The 23753-nt window shown below is 36.8% G+C and overlaps 1 protein-coding gene across 1 annotated transcript in view; it reads left to right on the top strand.

Annotated features, from left to right (window-relative positions):
• DIAPH2 (diaphanous related formin 2) overlaps positions 1-23753 on the top strand; it is a 985476-nt gene that overhangs the window by 316212 nt on the left and 645511 nt on the right. Inside the window, exons 14-17 of the mRNA XM_062183022.1 lie at positions 7970-8034; positions 12119-12223; positions 18100-18405; positions 20718-20832. Of these exons, the coding sequence (XP_062039006.1) occupies positions 7970-8034; positions 12119-12223; positions 18100-18405; positions 20718-20832 (591 nt within the window). The remainder of the gene's footprint in view (positions 1-7969; positions 8035-12118; positions 12224-18099; positions 18406-20717; positions 20833-23753) is intronic.

The following is a 23753-nucleotide window of genomic DNA, read 5'->3' on the forward strand; positions in this document are numbered from 1 at the left end:
CACCCCCTCACTCCCTCCCTCAATCCTCCTTCCTTCCTTTATTTTTTACTTTTTAATTTTAATAATAATATACTTTTATTTTATTATTTTTCATCCATGGGTACCACCTAATTTTTTTATTTTTTTAACCTAGAAAACTTTTATTTAAGGTATACAAACTTCATGCAATTCATGTATACAAATTTAGGAACACAGTGATTCTCCCAACCCTACTCTCCCTCCTGCCCACAATCCCACATTTCTTCCTCCTCCTTCTCCTATTCCCATTCTTTTTTTTTAAGATTTATTTATTTATTTGAAAGAGTTACACAGAAAGAGGAGAGGCAGAGAGAGAGTGAGCGAGAAAGAGGTCTTCCATCTGATGGTTCACTCCCCAATTGGCCGCAATCGCTGGAGCTGTGCCAATCCAAAGCCAGGAGCCATGAGCTTCTTCTGGATCTCCCACACAGGTGCAGGAGCTCAAGGACTTGGGCCATCTTGTATTGCTTTCCCAGGCTATAGCAGAGAGCTGGATCGGACGTGGAGCAGCTGGGACTCAAACCAGCACTCATATGGGATTCCAGAGCTTCAGGTCAAGGCGTTAACCCGCTGTGCCACAGCACTGGTCCCTCCCATTCTTATTTTTCTCAAAGATTTTCAGTTTACTTTATACTTATAAGATTAGCCCTACACTAAAGAAAGAGTTTAACAAATGGTATGAAGAAGAAGGAAAAAAAAAAAAAACAGTGTTCCTCAATAGTTGAGGTAAGGGCTAATCAAAATCATAACATCTTGAAGTGTCGATTTAACTTCTATAGATTATATTTTAGGTACTCTATTAGTTATCACCGATCAAGGAGAACATATGATTCAATTTACTTTACAACTATAGGCTTAATCCTCTATCTAATAAAGAATTCAACTTATATCTGTGACCTACCATATGACTCATCCATCCCACTCCTGGAATTTACCCAAGCAGAAAGAAATCACATGAAAGAATGATCTGTACCCCCATGTTTATTGAAACTTAATTCACAATATCTAAGATACAGAATCAACCCAAATATCCACCAACTGAAGACTGGATAAAGAAGTTATTGTATATATACACTATTGAATACTGCACAGTGGTAACAAAGAAAATGAAATCCTGTCATTTGCAACAAAGTAGGTGCAACTTGAAACCATTGTAGTTATTTGAAATATGCCAATCCCAAAATGACAAATACCATATGTTCTCCCTAATCTGTGGTAACTAATAGAGTACCTAAAAGATAATCCATAGAAGTGAAATTGACACTTTTACTCATGATGACTTTGAACAGCCCTTGTGTTGACTGTTGAGGAAAAGTGTTTTTTCTTTTCTTCATATTGTTTGTTGAACTCTTTACTTAGTGAAGGGTTAATCTTATGAGTATAAAGTTAACTGAAAATAGGTCTTTGTAAAATATAAGAATGGAAATAGGAGAGGAAGGAATAACAAAAGTGGGAGTGCAGGCAGGAGGAAGGGTAGTGCTGGAAGTATCACTATGTTCTTAAATTTGTATATATAAAATGCATGAAGTTTGTATACTTTAATAATTTTTTTAAAAAAGAAAAAAGTAGGATGATAGACAAGGGTTATAAACAATAGTCAAATATTAAGATGACAATTTCACTCATATACATTACATTTTTGTACTCTGTATATTACCTTCAAATCAAAACATGTTTGTCTTTTGAGGAATGGCTAATTTCACTAAGCATCATGATCTCCAATTGCATCCTTTTTTTGAAAAGACAGGATTTCATTTTTTTTCTTGGCTAAGTGGTATTTCATTGTATATATGTGCCACTTGTATATGTACCACATTTTCTTTATCCAGTCATCAGTTGATGGACATCTGGGTTGATTCTGTATCTTAACTATTGTGAATTGAGTTGCTATAAACTTGGAGATATAGGTAAATCTTTCATATACTGATTTCATGTACTTTGGGTAAATTTCCAGGAGTAGGATGGCTTGGACCTATGGTAGATCTATTTTCAGAAATCTGATGAATCAACATGCTGTCTTACATAACAGTTGTACTAGTTTACATTCCCACCAACAGTGTATTAGAGTACCTGTTTCTCCACGTCCTTGCCAGCATTTATTAACTCTTAATTTTTGGATGGTAGCCATTCTAATGGTGTGAGGTGAAATGCAGTTCTGGTTTTTATTTGCATTTCCCTGATGGCTAGGGATCTTGAGCATCTTTTCATGTGTCTATTGGCCACTAGTATTTTATCTTTTGAAAAATGCCTGTGCATGTCCTTTGCCCATTTTTTAACTAGATTGTTAGTTTTTTGGTTACTGAATTTCTTGAGCACCTTATATATTCTCTCTCTCTTTTTTTTTTTTAATTTTTGACAGGCAGAGTGGACAGTGAGAGAGGGAGACAGAGAGAAAGGTCTTCCTTTGCCGTTGGTTCACCCTCCAATGGCCGCTGCGGTAGGCACGCTGTGGCCGGCGCACCGCGCTGATCCGATGGCAGGAGCCAGGTGCTTCTCCTGGTCTCCCATGGGGTGCAGGGCCCAAGCACTTGGGCCATCCTCCACTGCACTCCCTGGCCACAGCAGAAAGCTGGCCTGGAAGAGGGGCAACCGGGACAGGATCGGTGCCCCGACCGGGACTAGAACCCGGTGTGCTGGCGCCGCAAGGCGGAGGATTAGCCTACTGAGCCACGGCGCCGGCCGGCACCTTATATATTCTACATATTAATCTTTTATAGGATGTATACTTTGAAAATATTTTCTCCCATTCTCTCAGTTGTGACTTCCCTTCGTTGAGTATTTCTTTTGCTGTACAGAATCTTCTTACCTTTATGTAGTGCCATTTGCCTATTTTTGCTTTGTTGTCTGTGCTTCTGGGGTCTTATCCAAGAAGTCTTTGCATATTCCAATGTCTTACAGTGTTTCTAGTATGTTTTTCTCAAGGCACTTTGATGGTTTCAGGTCTTAGGTTTAGACCCTTGTTCATTGTGAGTTGATTTTTGTATAGGGTATAAGGTAGAGGTCTTGTTTCATACTTCTGTATACGGAGCTCCAGTTTTCTCACCACCATTTGTTGAAGAGACTGCCTTTCTCCAGGGATTGATTTTAGCTCATTGTCAAAGATTAATTGGCTGTAGCTGTGTGGTTTCATTTCTGGGGTTTCTATTCTGTTCCTTTGGTCTACATGTCTTTTTGCCAGTACCAAGCTGTTTTGATCATAACTGACTTGTAGTATGTCCTGAAAACTGATACTGTGATTCCTCCAGGTTGTTTTTGTTGTTTAAGATTGTTTTGAATATTCATGCTCTGTTGTGTTTCTTTATGAATTTTAGCATCAGTTTTACTAGATCTGAGAAGAATGTCATTCTTTTTTAAAATTCTCTTATGAATTCCAGTAGTCAGTGGAGATTTTTGGTCCTCCTATATATAAAATCATATCATCTGCAAACAGGGATAATTTGACTTCTTCCTTTCCAGTTTGTGTTTCTTTGATTTCCTTTTCTTGCCTAATGGCTCTGGCTAAAACTTCCAGAACTAGATTGAATAGCAATGGTGAAAGTGGGCATCTTTGTCTGGTTCTAGATCATAGTGGATATGCTTCCATCTATTCCCCATTCAATATGGTGCTAGCTGTGGATTTGTGATACACTGCCTTGATTGTGTTAAGGAATGTTCTTTCTATACCTGATTTGCTTAAGGTGTTCGTCATGAAAGGATGTTATGTTTTATGAAATGCTTTATCTGTATCTATTGAGATAATCATATCATTTTTGTCCTTCAGTTTGTTAACGTGATATGCCACATTTATTGATTGTGAATGTTGAACTATTCCTGCATACCAGGGGTAAAGCCTACTATGTCTGGTTGAATGATCTTTCTGATGTGTTGTTGGATTATATTAGCTAGTATTTTGTAGAGGAGTTTTGTACTAATGTTCATCAAGGACATTGGCCTATAGTTCTCTTTGTTTGTTGTATCTTTCTGATTTTGGAATCAAGGTGATACTGGCCTCATAGAAGGGGTTTATAAGAATTCCATCCATTTCCACTGTTTTGAGTAGTTTGAGAAGAATTTGAATTAGTTGTTCTTTAAAAATTTGGTAGAACTTAGCAGTGAAGCCATCCCATCTTGGACTTTTCTTTGTTGGAATAGTCTTTATTACTGATTCAATCTCTATCTTGGTTTTTAGTCTATTTAGGTTTTCTATGTACTTATGCCTCAATTTTGGTAAATTGTGTATATCTAGAAATATATTTATTTATTCTGGATATTCCAATTTGCTGATGTATAGATATTTGCAGTGATGCCTGATAATTCATTTTATTTCAGTGGTATCTGTTTTATTTATTTATTTATTTTTCAATTTATTTTTTTAAATTTTTTTAAACTTTTATTTAATGAATATAAATTTCCAAAGTACAGCTTATGGATTACAATGGCTTCCCCCCCTCCCCATAACTTCCCTCCCACCTGCAACCCTCCCCTTTCCCGCTCCCTCTCCCCTTCCATTCTCATCAAGATTCATTTTCAATTCTCTTTATATACAGAAGATCAGCACATTAAGGACAGAGATCCTACATGATATTTTTAAAAAATTGATTAATTTTCTATGCAATGTCTAATTTAAAACCAGGTTTTTTTTTTTCATTTTCAATTATCTTTATATACAGAAGATCAATTCAGTATATACTAAGTAAAGATTTCATCAGTTTGCACCCACACAGAAACACAAAATATAAAAATACTGTTTCAGTACTACTTATAGCATTACTTCACATTGGACAACACATTAAGGACAGATCCCACATGAGACGAAAGTACACAGAGACTCCTGTTGTTGACTTAACAATTTGACACTCTTGTTTATGGCATCAGTAATCTCCCTAGGCTCTAGTCATGAGTTGCTGAGGCTATGGAAGCCTTTAGGGTTCACCGACTTCGATCTGATTCTGACAGGGTCATAGTCAAAGTGGAAGTTCTCTCCTCCCTTCATAGAAAGGTATCTGTTTTAACAAACCCTTTTCATCTCTGATTTGAGTCTTCTCCCCCACCCCTTTTTTTGGTTAGTTAGGACAATGGAATCAATTTTTTTTTATTTTTTCAGAAAACCACCTCTTTATTTCACTGAAATTTTGTATTTTTTTCAATTTTGTTTTATTTGTTCTTTAATTTTTATTATTTTTTTCCTCCTACTAATTTTGGGTTTGGATTGTTCTTATTTTTCTAGAACCTTAAGATGCAGTGTGAGGTTATTTGATACTTCTCAAATTTTTTGGTGTAGGCACTAATTTCTGTAAAACTTCCTCTTAACACTGTTTTTGCTGTTTTCTACAAGTTGTGATATGTTATTTTGTCATCTTCATTCATTTTTAGGAATTCTTTATTTCCCTTTTGATTTCTTCTATGACCCACTATTTATTCTGGAACATGTTAGTCATTCTCCATGTGTTTTCATATTTTCTAGAGTTTCTTATGTTGTTAATCTCCAGGCTAATTCCACTGTGCTTAGCAAAGATACAGGATACATTTTCTTTAAATTTGTTATGATTTTTTTTTATGGCCTAATATATGATCTCTCCTAGAGAATTTCCATACACTGTTCATCTTTTTAAAAGTTTTTGAGAGGTAGAAAGACAGAGGCAGAGACAAAGACAGAGAATTCTCCCATGCACTGGCCCACTCCTCAAATAATAGCAGTAGCCAGGGATGGGCCAAATTGCAACAAGTAAGTTGGGTATTCAATACGGTTCTCCCCTGTGGGTTGCAATAAACTGACTACATGAGCCATTACTGCTCGATCCTAAGTTCTATATTAGCAGAAAGCTCGACTCAAAAGCTGGGGCCAGGTATCAAACCCAGATACTCCATTGTGATATACCATCATACTAACTGACATTTTAACTACTAGGCCAAACTCCTGTCTCTAATGTCCTATCATATGAATATCATTGTCATCTTAACCAGTTCTTTCTATTGTACATCTCAGTTGTTTTCAGGTTTCCACAATTATAAGTGAATCTTCTGTGAATAGTCTTAGGCATAAATGTTTGGATTTTTCTCATAATTTCCTTAGGATTGATTCCTGTAAACGAGAGTATGAACTTTAAAAGTCTAAATGCTTTTCATAATGCTTCTTCCAATTTACCTTGTACCAGCAATGAATGAGAATGCCAACCTCTCTGCATCTTTTTTACTGAGCTTGATAAACTTCACAGTTTATTTCATAGTTTTTTTGGGGGAACCATAAGGGACTGTCTCCAAATATGTGCATTTGTTTCTAATCCATTTGGAACCCTAGCTAGCACACATACTCTACTGTCGATATTGGCTAACTTGTTCATTGTTAACATACTTGTTTTGTGTGTTATATACCAGGTCCTTATGATTGTATACTGTCAGTCAGAAGCATTGAGGTGAGGATAGATCAGGTGAGAGAGGCTAGTCAGCATCACGTAGACCTCATGTACACATTATCTCTGTGATTGTGAATAAATCATTGTAGCTTCCCTAGATTTCAGTTTCTTCAACTCAAAAATCAAATAAATCAAATACATGCTGAAAATTTTTGAAAAACTAGTTAATGCCTTGAAGCTTTCATTAGAACACATGTACATGTGTGCACACACACATACATACACCAAAATTATCAAATATATCAAGAACTTCTAGGTAATCTCTGGATCTCTATTTTGTTTTTACTTGGAGCTAAGGATATTAGAGTCTTTACCAATTCCACAGTTCTATAAATCTTGTATCTAATATCAGATCCCTGCTTAAACTCTCCAGTACTTTCCCATTGAAGTTGAAATCAAAATGAAAATCGTTACCAACCATGTCTGACACAGCACACGTGTGGCTCCTTTTTTATCTCAGCCCTAAACACTTTCCTCTTCAGGTGCTATGCTCTAGCTACACATTAAAAATAAAAATAAAAATAAAAAACTTCACTGAGGTAAATAAACATTTGTTCCTAAAGTTTATGCATTCTCTTTAAGTCTCTCTTCCCGTGTCTCCCTACCCTGAGACAGCCACTAAGTTCTCTGTTACTGGTTTCACTTTATTTATAGTTTCTCTTATTAGTTTCACTTCTTAAAATTTTATAAAAGTAGAAATACAAATCATGTACTCTATTTTTGTCTGTCTTCTTTCATTCAGCATAATGATTTTAAGATAATCCATGTTGTTTTACATGTGTTAATTATCCATTCCTCTGTATTGTTAACTAGTGTTCCATTATATGGCTGGTCTACAATTTAGTCATTTGGTTTTTTTCTAGCTTTTGGCTATTATAAATAAACTTCTATGAACATTCAGATAGAGTTTTGGTATGAACATATGTTTTCTATTTCTTTGGGTAGATACATAGATGTGGAATGGCCTAGTATAAGATAGACTTTATATATGATAATGGGAGACACAATATTGCCTGTAAGAAGCTATTAAATTATTTATATTGGGAAAATGTAATAGAATCTGAGGAGTTTGAAATTTGTTTCTTTATATACATGATACTTATAAGATCAGAAGTGAAATCCTTCACTGGCTGGCCTAAATTAATGAATGTTACTCTGTCTCCCTCTCCAGCTTTTTTAAAGGATTTTTTTGAGTCTTAATAATCTTAAGTAGGTAGTCTTTGTCACCTTTCCGCCCATAATAAGCATCCAGAATTTTTTTGAAGAATTGTATCATTGCAAAAATTGAAAAAGAATCACATATCCTTAAAACAATGTTGATTCAATCAAATGAATTTGCAAATGCTTGCTTTTGTGCCTCAACAATACTATTAATGATTTCAGTATGTATGATAAAGAAATAAAATGTATTTCATGTTTTATGTATAGTATAGGTCAATTTACGTTTAATAGCAATTGACATAGAAATGGTAGTCTACATAGTACTATTGGCTGTCAGCCATCTTTTGCCTAGAGAACTCATTCTATAATTTTTAATCACTTTTGATCCATCTTAACAGATTCTTGTGTGAACAAAGCAAAAGTTGAAGAAAGTGAACAAAAAGCAGTGGAGTTTTCCAAGAAGGTAAAGCCTATGAAATACTGGTTATTATTGTGACATTAATAATTTGATCACAGCACATATTCTGCCTTGTTTCATTATGGAAAGTTTTATAAATGTTGTTTTAGTTATGTAGTACTTTATATTTCTGAATTCAAACTTAACAGAACATGATTTATTTCATAATAAGATAAAGCTGCCACTGTTTCCTCCTCATCATCTTTATCCATTATGTAAGAAAAATAATAAATGAAATAAAATCAGATTGCCAAAAGGATATATTTAGAAGAGGTCAACCAAAGTAAATTTCTCTGTTGCTTTCCTGTAGCTTTAAGTTACTTACACAAAGTAGCTGTTGGGAGATCTGTGAGATTTTTATCTGGTCTTCTTACTAGTATGGTCCCTAAAGCTATTGATAGTGATGGAATGCCAGTGGCCTCAGTCTCTTTCTTTCTCTCTCTCTCTCTCTCTCTCTCTCTCTCTCTCTCTCTCTCTGCTTACACTTAGCTTCTTTGAATTCTGTGATTACTCTCTTTAAAATATTGTTGCTACATCTTATATGTTTGGTGGAATTTGAGGTTCCCCATTCTTTATTAATGCCTTAAGTAAATGCCTTTGAGTCGATGCCAGCTTTGTGAATATCTTAATTTTATTTAGATATGATTGTCTGTTCCTTGTTTCATCAACTCATAGCTACCATTTTATTTGCTTCTACTAAAAGTTTCTTTTTCTTTCTTGTTCTAGATCCTATTAAATGTTAGTATAGTATTTCTCCCCTGTTGGGTGCAGGGAGAAGGATTGAAGCACAAGTCTAAAAGCTCTCTGGTTTTCAGTCTTCTGACAGCAAGATAAAGTGCTTACATATTGCTGTGTCTTCAAAGTTATGACTTACCTTAGAGATTAGATAATCACTTTTGCTATCACTCTAGAAATAGTAGAGTTACTTCAGGGCATCTGAAGAAATATCTTTGCTCTTTCAGTTACTAGAATAGATTTTAAGCGCTTGGGCTTGAATGTAAAATGTTTGTGTGGAGCTGTCATTTTTATTGATAATAGTAAATGCATGCTTTTTTATTAATAGACCTTTATAATTTTTAATGTTCTTATTTTAAGTAACAAATTTAGAATTTCCTTTGAAAATCACAGGATCTCTTTAATTTAGGCTACCACTGTGATAGGATACCATAAGACTGGAGCAGATTGTGATTATCTAGTTTTCTGTAACCATATATTTTGGGAAAAGGAGTTTTGAAATAACAGAAAAGAAATTTCAGTGTGTGATGATTTCGTGTTATCACCAACATTTAGAATGAATGAGTGAAAACGTGTATGGCCTCCTAGTGGTTATCTGGGTGCACTTTAAGAGGTAGTGCAAGGGAGGTTTATTTTTTTTTTTTTAAATGGTAGAGTGACAGACAGTAATTACAAGATGTGATCTTAGCTTTTCCACTAATTAGCTGTGGCTTTAAGTAAGCCACTTACTCTCCTTGAACCTTGGTTTCAGAGAGGATAAGATTAGTGGGCTTGTAAAAAATCTCTTCCAGTTCACATATTTAGGCTTCTTTGCTACGCTTTGTGTTTATGGACTAATGTAATTTTAAGTTAAAAGCAGAAACATTGTGTCTATTTTCTCAAATGTACCAATAAACTTTTTATACAATGAAAACTGAGTGCAGTATGCTTCTTCTATTTTTTTTTTTTTTTGACAGGCAGAGTGGACAGTGAGAGAGATAGAGAGAAAGGTCTTCCTTTTTGCCATTGGTTCACCCTCCAATGGCCGCCACAGTTGGCACGATGCGGCCGGCGCACCGCGCCGATCCGATGGCAGGAGCCAGGTGCTTCTCCTGGTCTCCCATGGGGTGCAGGGCCCAAGCACTTGGACCATCCTCCACTGCACTCCCTGGCCACAGCAGAGAGCTGGCCTGGAAGAGGGGCAACCGGGACAGGATCGGTGCCCCGACCGGGACTAGAACCCGGTGTGCTGGCGCCGCAAGGCGGAGGATTAGCCTATTGAGCCACGGCGCCGGGCAGTATGCTTCTTTTAAAAAATATATTTATTTAATTTGAAAGTCAGAGTTACAGAGAGAGGGAGAGAGAGAGAGAGATCGTCCATCTGCTGGCTCACTGGGCCAGGCCAAAGCCAGGAGACAGGAGCTTCTTCCAGGTTTCCTAATGGGTAGCAGGGGCCTGAGCACTTGGGCCATCATCCACTGATTTCTCAGGCACATTAGCATGGAGCTGGATTGGAAGTGGAGTATCTGTGACATGAACTGGTGCCCATATGAGATGCCAATGCCACAGGTGGTGGCTTTACCCACTATTCCACAATGCCAGTCCCTGCAATATGCTTTCATAGAGACCATATTTGAGAAGCAAACAGGAGACTCTAACTTTGGTAGGAGGGATGGGAATACAGATTCAGATAAAATACTGACACTGATAGTAGTGAAGTCAAACAAGCCCAGATTAGAGGACCTCTATCTTCTTAATGAAGTAGAAAAAAGGTCATTATCTGAAGTATCAATGGCTCTTTCAGCCTGAGAATCTTGGGTGGGTTTGAAATGTAAGGACATTATAGAAGATTTGGATCAGCCTGTGTGGGACATTTTCCAGGGACTCAAGTGGCAATGAATAAAATCATTACTAAGTAAAATTTCAGATTTGACCCAAATAATATTATCCAGTTGGCTCACCCATACTTTTGTCAAATCTTTATTTTATTTTATTTTATTTTGAACAGGCAGAGTGGACAGTGAGAGAGAGAGACAGAGAGAAAGGTCTTCCTTTTTGCCGTTGGTTGACCCTCCAATGGCCGCTGCGGCTGGCGCGCTGTGGCCAGCGCACCGCGCTGATCCGATGGCAGGAGCCAGATGCTATCCTGGTCTCCCATGGGGTGCAGGGCCCAAGCACTTGGACCATCCTCCACTGCACTCCCTGGCCACAGCAGAGAGCTGGCCTGGAAGAGGGGCAACCGGGACAGAATCGGTGCCCCGACCGGGACTAGAACCCGGTGTGCCGGCGCCGCAAGGTGGAGGATTAGCCTAGTGAGCCGCGGCGCTGGCCACTTTTGTCAAATTTATAATTCCCAAAGGTCAAATGTACCATGAGGATGAGTAGTTATTAACAGTAAAGATAACTTTTGTATGTTATAAAGACAGCTCTGCACAGTGTTTTTATATACATATATATGTATGTGTGTATGTGTGTGTGTGTTTTATACACATACATATATCTATATGAATTAGAAACAACATTGTTAGAATAATGTACAAGCTTTTAAAAATGACTTGAAGTGACATTGACAATAAGGGGCAAATAAATGTTTTATAGTTCACTATAAATATGCAGGCTAGTTAGTGACTGCTTCAAGCCCTAATACAGTAAGGGCTGGGGCAAGAGGCACTACATGATTATTCACCAGACAATCTCTTTGGCTTAGTGCACCCTATTTTAATCTCCCATTTTCCTTCTCTCAAAACATGTTATATAAGTGTTTTGGTTAACCATCTGAAGGAGAGTGCTACTATAGCATATGTCATTGTACTGTCATATTTTGTGAAACACCAGTTTTTAGATGCTAGACAACAAAGGGTGTAATAGAAACATTTCATTTGTATTAATGTACATTCATTTGAACATTCTGAAGGTGCAAATCTCTTTGCAAGATTAACTGTAGTTGAGGAGTTGACACTGCTTGACAGCATATTTTTAGATTTCATTTTAAATTCATTTAGTTTGAAAATATGGGATGAAACATTTAAAATATTATTAATTCAAAAATTGAATTTTCAATAAAAAATTAAAATGTCTATTATATGTGAAGAAAGACTTCTCTCCACCACTGTTTTTTTTTTTTTTTCAGAAGTCAATGGGTTTTCTTTCTTTGAGTGGGGGGCATAATTCTTATTTATACTGCTACCACCACAAGCAATACCCACTCCTATGTGGACACTTAATTGTCATGAAAATAATCAAGAGCTCTGATTTTCTGAGTGACCTGGGAATTCAACTGAACAAAAATCATTCCAGTGATTTACCACATGTTGTTGTTTAAAGTTTTCTCAAAACTATATTACTAATTGTATGTTTATGGTGATGATCATTGCAGTTTGATGAAGAATTCACAGCTCGACAGGAGGCTCAAGCTGAGCTTCAAAAAAGAGAAGAAAAAATCAAGGAACTTGAAACAGAAATCCAACAACTTCGAAACCAGGTAATGAAACAAGATACAGACTTTGTGTCATGTCACAGTAAGTTCAATGGCAGAAAATTATCTTGTTAACAGAGAATGGAAAATGTGACCGGAAGCAGACTTTTGGGCAGTTTCACATTTTAGTTGAAATAACTACAGATTTGATTTTTGAGGACAATGAATCATTTTAATGTTTGGGAAAAATACAAAACACTAATTGCTGAAACTGCCCTGAATATTTTAAACAGAATGTTACACAAGCAAAACTGGTTTTGAGATGAAATTTTCATGATTTGAAAAACTGAATGCATAGTGTTTTTTTTTTTTCAAAAAGAATATGGAACTGCTCATTAATTTTAATTATCCCGAAAGTTTCTTGAAATGTCTTTAAATCTTGACTACCATAATTTCAAAACTTATAAACTTTACATTTCCACCTACATTCCTGTGATGAAAAGATTCCATATATACTTTAATTCTTAATTATGATGTCTAAACTTTAGTACCGATTGAGTACTCTCATCAACACTCTTTATATCTTAAATGAATCTTCAGAAATTTAAAATGATGCCTTAACATATTGAATGCTCAGGTGGTGTTTATTGATTGACTAGATCTATTCCATCAATCCACTGAAAAAATTACCTCAAAAGTCATCAGTAAACTCTAATCAATGTGGTGGCCTTTTCCTTCCCTCAGCTTGCATCACTTAAGTCTAGTAATTGATCATTTGTTTTCATCAGGTACACATCTGTGTTCTCTGCCTTCCCCTTCTAAATGTATGAGAACTCAGTTTCACTTTTTGAGAAATGGTGACATTCCTCAATGTTCTGTCCTCTGCCTTCCTCTCTGTATATCTTTGTTCTAATAATCCATCAATATCATACTTTCAAATACCACTTCTTAGATGATATCATGTCTTTTGAGTTTTATATTTCCAGTTGTTCTTTTGCTATCCTGGTGGGAAAGGTCTTATGCCATGTTGAGGTCAAAAGTAATATTTGTGGTCTCCTATCTTTTCTCAAACCAGCTTGGCCTCCATTCTTATTTAAATTTTACTGAGGCCCAGCCCTGTGGTGCAGCAGGTAAAGCTGCTGCCTGCAGTGCAGGCATCCCATATTTTCACTGGTTCAAGCCTCGGCTGCTCCACTTCCGATCCAGCTCTCTGCTATGGCCTGGGAAGGCAGTAAATATGGCCCAAGTGCTTGGGCCCCTGCACCCACATGGGAGACTTGGAAGAAGCTAGTGGCTTCAGATTGCACAGTTCCGGCCCTGGAGGCCATCTGGGGAGTGAACCATCGGATGGAAGACCTCTTTCTCTCTCTTTACTCTCTCTGCTTCTCTGTAACTCTGCCTTTCAAATAAAATAAATAAATCTTTAAAAAAAATTTACTACCATTTTTAACTACCATTTTTTTAAAAAAATAGTGAAACTGGAGTTTTCTTTCCCTTTTCATTGCCCCACCCCCTGACAAATTAGGCTAATCACTCTTTTATGCCCCACTTGCATCAAAAGCCAGAACCCCTGCTCTCATATACATCTTGCCTGAACTACTACAATTGTTTCCTGCCTTTTCTCCCTGCCTAGAGTCTTTTCCTCCTCAAATTCATCCTTTATGTCAGTGGTAAATTAATCTTCCTAAAACACTGCCCTGATTATTGTCTCTCCAGGCTTTAATATGTTCAGTGGCTGCCTGTTGCAGTCCGGATTAAATAAAATCTCCTTACAGGAATGTTAAGGCCTTCTGGCATGGGCTCCTTATCTCCCCTTTGCAGCCTGGGCCCTGACTGCTCCCCTCTCTGCAGCCTCTGTTGCAATGAAGGCACCTCACTGCCCTTCATATTCACGACTTACTGTCTCCACACTTTGCTTCTGCCAGCATTTCCCAGACATTAGTTACACAGATGCAAATAGGTGTTTTCATGAGGAAAGCATTCTATAGTCAATAAATTGAATACACACGAAATGTGAAATTCAACCTCTTAGAGATTCACAATACTGCTTAGCATTTTGAAGGATCTGAGATGTCCTCCATTGAAGAAAACAGTCTAAATCTTTTTAATTTAACTTTCCTAAACTTATTTGAGCATGGAATACTTTATCACAGAATACCTGTTAACATCTCCCAGAAATTGTTTTCATACAATTTAGTTGAGAAATGTTGGCTTATGTTATTCAATGTCAGAAATGTACTCCCTTGATCATCTATGCATGTGAGACATGTCCATTTTTTTATTTTTTAAGTATTTTATTTATTTATTTGAGAGGTAGAGTTACAAACAGATGAGAGGGAGAGACAGAAAAAAGGTCTTCCATCTGCTGGTTCACTCCCCAAATGGTCACAACAGCCAGAGCTGAGCCAGGCTGAAGCAAGGAGCCAGGAGCTTCTTCCAGGTCTCCCACATGGGTACAGGGGCCCAAGGACTTGGACCATCTTCCGCTGCTTTCTCTGCAAATAGCAGGAAGTTGGATCCAAAGTGAAGCAGCCTGGACTCTAATGGGTATCCTTATGAGATGCTGGCATTGTAGGTGGTTGTTTAACCTGCTGCACCACAACACCAGCCGCAAAATATGTCCTTTAAGGAGAAGGTCACTAAAGCATCTTTTGGAAAGTATCTCTGAAAACTCCATAAGGAAAATATTCTGAGTTTCCAGATCCCCCCCTTTTTTTTTGGCCATTAATATTATATTTCTTTGTGTGCCCTCTGTTTCTTCCCCTCAAACATAAGTACTTGGGACCAGTGTTGTGGTATAGCAGGTAAAAGTTGCCACCTGCAACACCAGCATCCCAAATGGGTACCAGTTCGAGTCCCAGTTGCTCCGCTTCCAATCCAGCTCCCTATTAATGCACGTAGGAAGGCAGTAGAAGATCACCCAAGTACCTGGGCCCCTGCCACCCATGTGGGAGATGGGAATGAAGCTCCTGGCTGCTGGCTTTGGCCAGGCCTATCACTGACCATCTTTGCGTCCATCTGGGGAGTGAACCAGCAGATGGAAGATCTTTCTCTCTAACTATTTCAAAATAAATAAATCAATATTTTAAAAAAAGCACTTTGAGAGTATGAAGGATACTTCAAAAAGTTCACTGAGTTATAAAATAATCTTATTTTGGTATAAAATTTTTGCAGTTCATGAAATAATTCATGGAAATGCATATTCCAAAAAAAGTACAGGGATTTCAATCATTTTTATCTCCAAATAAACTTATTTTTAAATTTCATTTTCCATGAAATTTTTGAAGTACGCTTGTATCTCTTACTCTTCTTCATGGCTCAATTACTCTTTGCACAGGGATTTACCACTTATTGAGTAGTTGCTTATTTATTGTTAAGTTAGCTGTAAGGTACAGTCACATAACACTCTCTAATGTACCTGAAATTTTATGAAATATTAAGTTATTCATTTGCCCTATTCAATTCACAATACATTATTTTAGCCTAATTTAATTGTTCAACTCCTGATTGTTCATGGAATAGAAGAAAAGACTGATATATTTTCAAAATAAACTTTTAATATAAACATTTGATATTATTTATTAAATTCATAAGACATGAATTTAACTTGAATAACTTTTTTACTTTTTTTATTTATTCAAGAGGCATAGAGAGAGAAAAGACAAAACTCCCTTCTCCTGGTTTACCCCTCATTGTCTCCAACAGCCGTCACTAGGCCAGGCCAAAACTGGGAAGCAGGGCCTCAATCCAAATCTTCCACATAGATGACTGGGACCCGATGACTTGAACCATTACCTAATACCTTCTAGGGTCTGCATTAATAGGAAGCTGAAGTCAGGATCTACAGTCAGGAATCCTAGGCACTTCAATAGGAGATGTGGCATTTCATTTTAAATTGTATCTTAACCACTGGACCAGAAGTCTGCCCCATTTGATAGTTGTACAAATTTTATAACAAATGTGAACTAATAGAGACAAAAAATTGATGCCCAAAATGTATCCCTCTGCTATTTTGCTATTTCTTAACAAAAAGTAAGCCACAAAACTTACAGGATAAATTACTAATTTTGTGAACTTTTAATTTTCCCCATGATTTCTTTGATTGCATTCAAGACTGTGAAAGCCAGGTTGCCTGCTATGTTTTCCTATATTCAAAATAAAATGAGAAGAATTTTATGTACTTCAGTTCTGCTTCTCATCTTCCTAACCAGAATGTTGCATTCCAGCAGACAATTGTCAGTGGTTAAGTGTATAAACATTTTACATTTGTATATGTAAATATACACATAAATATTCATATGTGTGATAAAAATATGTGGTGATTGTGCCCTCAATATTATGATCAGTATTTCCATGATCATGTCACCTATGAGTGTAATAGGTCAGTCCTTTAACTTGATTGTTCCAAATTTGCTTCAGCTTACTTATTTTGTAAAGATACTTTTAAGTTCTAATAAAGTATTCAAAATAGAAAATTTGTATTAATAAAGGTAAGAGGACTTTCTCCTTAAATAAAAATAACACTGTACCAAGGAATTTCATTAGTTTTAAACCTTTTGTTTAGTTAATCTAATTTCATAACTTGATTGCAAAAGATGTCTGCTCATTGGTAGTGGTTTCTTAGCAATGTTTATAATTAACAACTCCAATTTTATATTCATTTATTTCGGAAAGTGAACCATTGTGATCAGAAGGAGTTTCAAGAAAAGTGTACATATTAACCATTGAAAATGAAGACAATATGAAACTCAGTGTATTCCTTCATCTGTTTTCCATTTTCATTAGAGAAGCAGCTTGAAGTTATTTTCTTTTATAGCAGTTTTTTTAAAAAAGATTTGTTTATTTATTTGAAAGTCAGAGTTAAAGAGAGAGAGAAGGAGAGAGAGAGAGAGAGAGAGAGAAGGATCTTCCATTTGCTTTTTCATTCTCCAAATGGCTGCAATGGCCATCACTGAGCCAGGCCAAAGTCAGGAGCCAGGAGCTTCTTCCAGGTCTCCCATGTGGGTACAGGGGACCAAGCACTTGGGCCATCTTCCACTGATTTTCCCAGTCCATTAGCAGGGAGCTAGATTGGAAGTGGAATAACTAGGACTCAAACTGGTGCCGGCATTGCAGGTGGTGGCCTGCCCAAAGTTACTTTTTGATGCTAGAAATAAGTTATACTGTCCTCATAATTCATCCCGTGTTCATTCGTTCTCTTCTTGGCAAATGACACCCCTTCTTGAAGATATAGTCCGTGGTAGTAGAGGGAAAGGGTTTATTGGGGAATAGCAACTTTCAAATCTTAATCATGTTTCAGATGATATGACCTTTAGTTAGTCATTTAACTGTTTTGTAATTATAGTTTTCTTTTCTGTAAGCAATGAAATAAAGGTGAGCCAAAAATGCCCTATCTACATTAGGTTATAATAAGGATCAAAAGAAATAGTAGGTATAAAAAAAAGTTGATAAGCATATATTGCTATACAAATGGATGCTACTTAGTTTTAATTATTCGTATTAGAAGACAGCCAAGTTAATGGTGCTATGCAGCAGATTCTTTGTTTAAAGCTAATTGCCCCCCAAGGGATTTAAATCCATGACCTTGTCTTAATTATCCTATATTCAAACTAACTAGTCTAACATGCCCAAGCATTATACAGTATTTCCTCTTTGCATATATTTATAATGAAAAGTAATTTTACATTATTTTTGAGGACTGTATTACAAAATCTTGGAGGATGCCTACTTTCCTAGCATTAGCAGAAGAGCTTACTGTCCAGACTTAATTTAACAGAATTCTATACAATTCTGTTTCATTTACTGTTAAAACCTCAACAAATAAGTAAATATAATTTCAAAAATTATATAAATTACAAATAATCTTAATCCACATATGTCTATCAATTTGTATTTGTTATGCTATATTATAAGCATTTGAACTTGCATTATTTATACTTCAGGGACATGGACTTTCAAGTTCATCAGGAATTCCAGGCCCTCCTCCACCACCTCCATTGCCAGGTGTTGCACCACCTCCACCACCACCTCCACCACCACCACCTCCACCTGGAGCAATTCCTCCTCCTCCACCTCCTCCTTTACCTAATATTCCACCACCGCCACCTTTGATTGGGGTACCTCCTCCACCACCACCCTTTGGAGTAGTTCCTCTTCCACCAGGAGCACCCCTTGATCTACCTTATGGAATGAAACAGAAAAAAATATACAAGCCTGAAGTGTCCATGAAGAGAATCAACTGGTCAAAGGTAATACTATAATTAGAGTTTTTTGAGTTGTCTAACCATGGTTGATCATCAGTGTATGAATAACTGCATGGCTTGTATAAATATTGTATGATGTTTGAGACTATGACTTCTGACTCTGTTTCTTTGGGAGTTTACCATCCTATGCCCATCTTTCAGTTAACTGTCTAGATAACTAGAAAATCCCCAGATCATTGGACATTTTGAAGAACACAAAAGTATGACATTTAAGAAATCAAAGTAGTATAGAGAATAAGATTTAAAATACATCAACAAATAAAAGACAATTCTCATCTTTTACCATTATTTTTTTTATTTATTTTTTTAAATTTTTATTTATTTATTTATTTATTTTGACAGGCAGAGTGGACAGTGAGAGAGACAGACAGAGAGAAGGGTCTTCCTTTTGCCGTTGGTTCACCCTCCAATGGCCGCCGCGGCCGGCGTGCTGCGGCCAGCACACCGCGCTGATCTGAAGGCAGGAGCCAGGTGCTATCCTGGTCTCCCATGGGTTGCAGGGCCCAAGCACTTGGGCCATCCTCCACTGCCTTCCCTGGCCACAGCAGAGAGCTGGCCTGGAAGAGAGGCAACCGGGACAGAATCCGGCGCCCCGACCGGGACTAGAACCCGGTGTGCCGGCACTGCAAGGCGGAGGATTAGCCTAGTGAGCCGTGGCGCCGGCGATCTTTTACCATTATTAAATCTTTATTATTGTACTTTGTTATCTTGGTTGTTTTTGTTCTTAGAGTGACTTTTTTTTTGAGTTTTTAATTTTCAGCTAGTGTGGAATAGGTGACAATATTCAGTAGTGATGTAACATAATTTCTTTTAATATGAGTGAAAATATTTTCTTCTGAATGTTATTTTGCTTTCTTGTTAACAAATAATATCTTTATTGCAAAAAGTTATTATAAGGATGAGCACAGTCTACATTCACTAGGAAATAATCTTCTAATTCAAATACATTTATCCAGACCACCATTTTGGGGAAATGACTCCTCCAAGAACACACATACTATACTATCAAGCAGAGTCTATGTAGTGAAATGGTTTCACCAAAATTATGGTTAAATTATTTTAAAAACCTAAGCATTTACTTTTGCCTTACTCATAAGAGTAAATGAAGATTAAATGATTTTATTTTTTAAAAAAGATTTTATTTATTTATTTGAAGGGTTGAGTTACAGATAGAAAGAGGGAAAGACAGAAAGGTCTTCCATCAGCTGATTCACTCCCTAAATGGCCGCAATGACTGGAGCTACGCCATCCGAAGCCAGGAGCCAGGATCCAGGAGCAAGGATCCAGGAGCTTCTGGGTCTCCCATGTGGGAACAGGGGCCCAAGCACTTGGGCCATCTTCCACTGCTTTTCCAGGCCATAGCAGAGAGCTCTATTGGAAGTGGATCAGCCAGGACTCGAACCAGTGCCCATTTGGGAATGCTGGTACCACAAGCGAGGATTAACCTGCTGTGCCACAGCTGTGGCCCCTTAAATGGTTTTAGAATGTAGTTTGTTTAATTAGGCACATTTTACCATAATGGAGGATCCATTAGCCGTTGGCCCACTTATCTGTGTATAAATGTAATATTTACTTGTTTAGCAGTATTGTAATGGTTCTAACATATTAACAAAGCATTATGATGAACTGGAAAATATACAGTTCTAATCTTGGAGTTCATCTGGTGATTAAGAGCACGATTCTCTGGGGCTAGGGTCACTGGGCTTAAATTCAAGCTCTGCCATTTACCAATTTAGGCAGACACTTAAACTTTATGGGGCTCAGGTTCCTCATGTTTAGCATGGAGATAAATATGGGTTTTGTGTGAAAGGAATAGTGTGAAGATTAGATAAGTTAATATTTTCAAATCATTTAAAAACAGTACCGGTACATCGTAGGAGGTATATAATTGTGAGCCATCATTATAGTTGATACATTTAACCTAATCAGAATACGTTGGGAATTCCCTTTTCTGAATCTTATTTTCCCTGTTTTCCAAAATTCAGGGGCAAGAATAATGTATGTGAATTGAGAGAGAAATTTTCTAAATTATTTTTCAGTCTCCTATCAATAGAATTTTTTAAAATGAATTTTGCTATGTGGCCTATTGCTGTTATATACTTTTATGCACACTAATAGAGTTCTGAGAGTTTCATGATGAATATTTACTTCAAAAGTGTTATTTTTATAGATGCTAAAATTGATTTAGTGGGTTCATGAATAAAGGAACTGTCATTCAACTTTGCTGAAAGTCAATTCTTTGAAAAATTAAATGTAAGTAATAATTTAGAAAGTATTTTTTGTTATTTTTGTTTCAGATTGAGCCCAAAGAATTATCTGAGAATTGTTTCTGGTTGAAAGTTAAAGAAGACAAGTTTGAAAATCCAGATCTCTTTGCAAAATTGGCACTGAATTTTGCTACCCAAATGAAAGGTACATTTTATTTTTTAATATGAATTACAGATTCTGATTGATTCAGTTCAGTAATTTGCTAAAAATTTTCAGTAATGTGCATTTGTATGATTTTCCCACACTAAGGCCAAACATAGATGAATATGTTAGCCATATTTCATCCAGGAATTAAATTTTTCCTTCCAATTTTATTTTGCATATTCATCTGAAAATACAGATTATTTTCTATTATTATGTGCACATTATATCACATATTATGGAATTTTCATTTTTACTGAGAAGCGGGGGAGATGAATTTATTGATTTACCATGTAGGAGAAAATAATGTAACGATATCCTAATGGCTTCGAGTTTTTTATGAAATTAGATTAAGATTCGTGCCCTGGTGCTCAAATTGTCTTTCCTCTTAAATTTGTGTTCTTATCAGTTTGGTTTCCTAAAAATCTTATTGTTTTTGTCAGGAATGGATTTTCTGGGTGAAGATAAAATATGCCACCTAATAAGTATAGTTTGCTGATCTGATAATGGAGTGCCTTATTTATCATTAGGTCCTTAACTTCTTTGAATTTCACATATAATTTAGATACTATATAAGTAATTTCTCAATCTTATGATTAATCATTGTATTTTATGAATTTTTGGTATTTTATTTCAAGATGACTTGCAGATGTGATGGTTCATTTAAACATAGAACTTTTTTAAGTCTGAGTGACTCTTTACAATTAAGATATGGAAATATTCAGGCCGGCGCCGTGGCTCAACAGGCTAATCCTCCGCCTTGCGGCGCCGGCACACCGGGTTCTAGTCCCGGTCGGGGCACCGATCCTGTCCCGGTTGCCCCTCTTCCAGGCCAGCTCTCTGCTGTGGCTAGGGAGTGCAGTGGAGGATGGCCCAAGTGTTTGGGCTCTGCACCCCATGGGAGACCAGGATAAGCACCTGGCTCCTGCCATCGGAACAGCGCGGTGCGCCGGCCGCAGCGCGCTACCGCGGCGGCCATTAGAGGGTGAACCAACGGCAAAGGAAGACCTTTCTCTCTGTCTCTCTCTCTCTCTCACTGTCCACTCTGCCTGTCAAAAAAAAAAAAAAAAAAAAAAAAAAAAAAAAAAAAAAAAAAAAAAAAAAAAAAAAGAGAAAAAAAGATATGGAAATATTCTATACTTTCATGCCCTTGGAATTAACACCTTTACCATTCATTTGTCTGATTTATTACAACATGTCATAGAATGTGAGAATGTGAATTTTGGAAGATTCAGAGAGAGAGAGAGAAACAGAGAGATCCCTTTTATTATATTTTGTACTCTGGGGATACTTGTGCTCTATTTACTGTTCCTTGTAGATTGAAGTCCACATTCACAAAGAAATATGGGTTGGTTATTAGAGAATTATGAAGAAGTTTGGCATTAAAAGAAAATCTTGCCATTGTCTACTTTTTTTTTTAATTTGGTATGGTGAACTTCTCTTGTCTTCAGTGACTCCATCATGCCTTTATAGCAAAGTATGCATATACTTAGAAAAAAAGATGCACCAGAGAAAATCAGTCTCCCTTCAATCTCAGATTGCAGTTTTTTCCACATAAAAATTTATTTCTAATTTCTCACATTACCTCCTAGCAATAGTCTATGCCTCTTGAATTATATGTGTATTTATCAGTTTTTGTTCATTCTTTGCCATTTGCACTAAATATACTTGGAGATTATCCTATAGGAGCATATGTTCATCTACTGTGTTCTTTTTTTACATACCTCATAGAATTTTTGGTGGGGACCTCTCAATTCATTTAACTAAATTCTCTATTAATGAATATTTAGATTAGTGCCAGACTTTTGCTATTTCAAGAAATGCTATGGTGAACATATTACCATGAATGCCTATGTTTACATATGTGAAGCAACTTGTAGGATCAATTCTAGAATTGAAATTCCTGGATAAAATGTTGTATACATTTAGAGTTTTCAAATAGACTATGAAATGTCTTCTAAAGAGTTCCTGTCAATTTATAGTATCACTAAGAATGTATATGAACACAGACTGAATATCCCTAATCCAGATATCTGAACCAGTTTAAGCACCAACATGATACTATAAGTAGAAAATGTAATGCCTGACTTCATGTGCTCTATCACAGTTAGCACATATGTGCACTAAAAAGTGTTATATAAAATTACCTTCAAATTATGTGTATAAGGTATATATGTGATGCATAGATGAATTTCATGTTTTGACTTGGGTGCCATTCTCAAGATATATTATATGTATATGCAAATATTCTAAGATTTGGAAAAATATAGAATCTAAAACACCTCTGTTCCCAAGCTCTGAACCACAGTTCTTGGTATCCAATAGGTACTTGATAAATGTTAATTCCCTTTTCCTTTTCAGTTCACCTGATGCTGTTGCTGTGTGTATGTGCATTTTGATTTTGACTGTAGTTATTTTTTTAAAGATTTACTTTATTTATTTGACAGGCAGAGTTACAGAGAGAGGTAGAGACAGAGAGGTCTTCCATTTGCTGGTTCATTCCCCAAATGGCCGCAATGGCTGGAGCTGCGCCGATCCGAAGCCAGGAGCTTCCTCCAGGTCTCCCACGTGGGTGCAAGGGCCCAAGGACTTGGGCCATCTTCTACTGCTATCCCAGGCCATAGCAGAGAGCTGGATCGGAAGAGGAGCAGCTGGGACTAGAACAGGCGCCCATATGGGATGCTGGCGCTTCAGGCCAGGGTGTTTACCCGCTGCGCCACAGCGCCGGACCCTGGCTGTAGTTATTGACACTTAATATAGCTGCTAATTCAGCAAGATAATTTCATACTTTTTTATGCAGCACTCAGTAGAGCTAATCAGTTACAATGAAGCAATTCTTGTTATAGCTGCCAAAACCTAATCAAACCAAAGGAAAACCAAACAAATCATCTCAAGTACTCACTGCCATTGAATGCTGTGTTTCC

The sequence above is a fragment of the Lepus europaeus genome, chromosome X (genome assembly GCF_033115175.1).
Source record: "Lepus europaeus isolate LE1 chromosome X, mLepTim1.pri, whole genome shotgun sequence".
Lineage (NCBI taxonomy): Eukaryota > Metazoa > Chordata > Mammalia > Lagomorpha > Leporidae > Lepus > Lepus europaeus.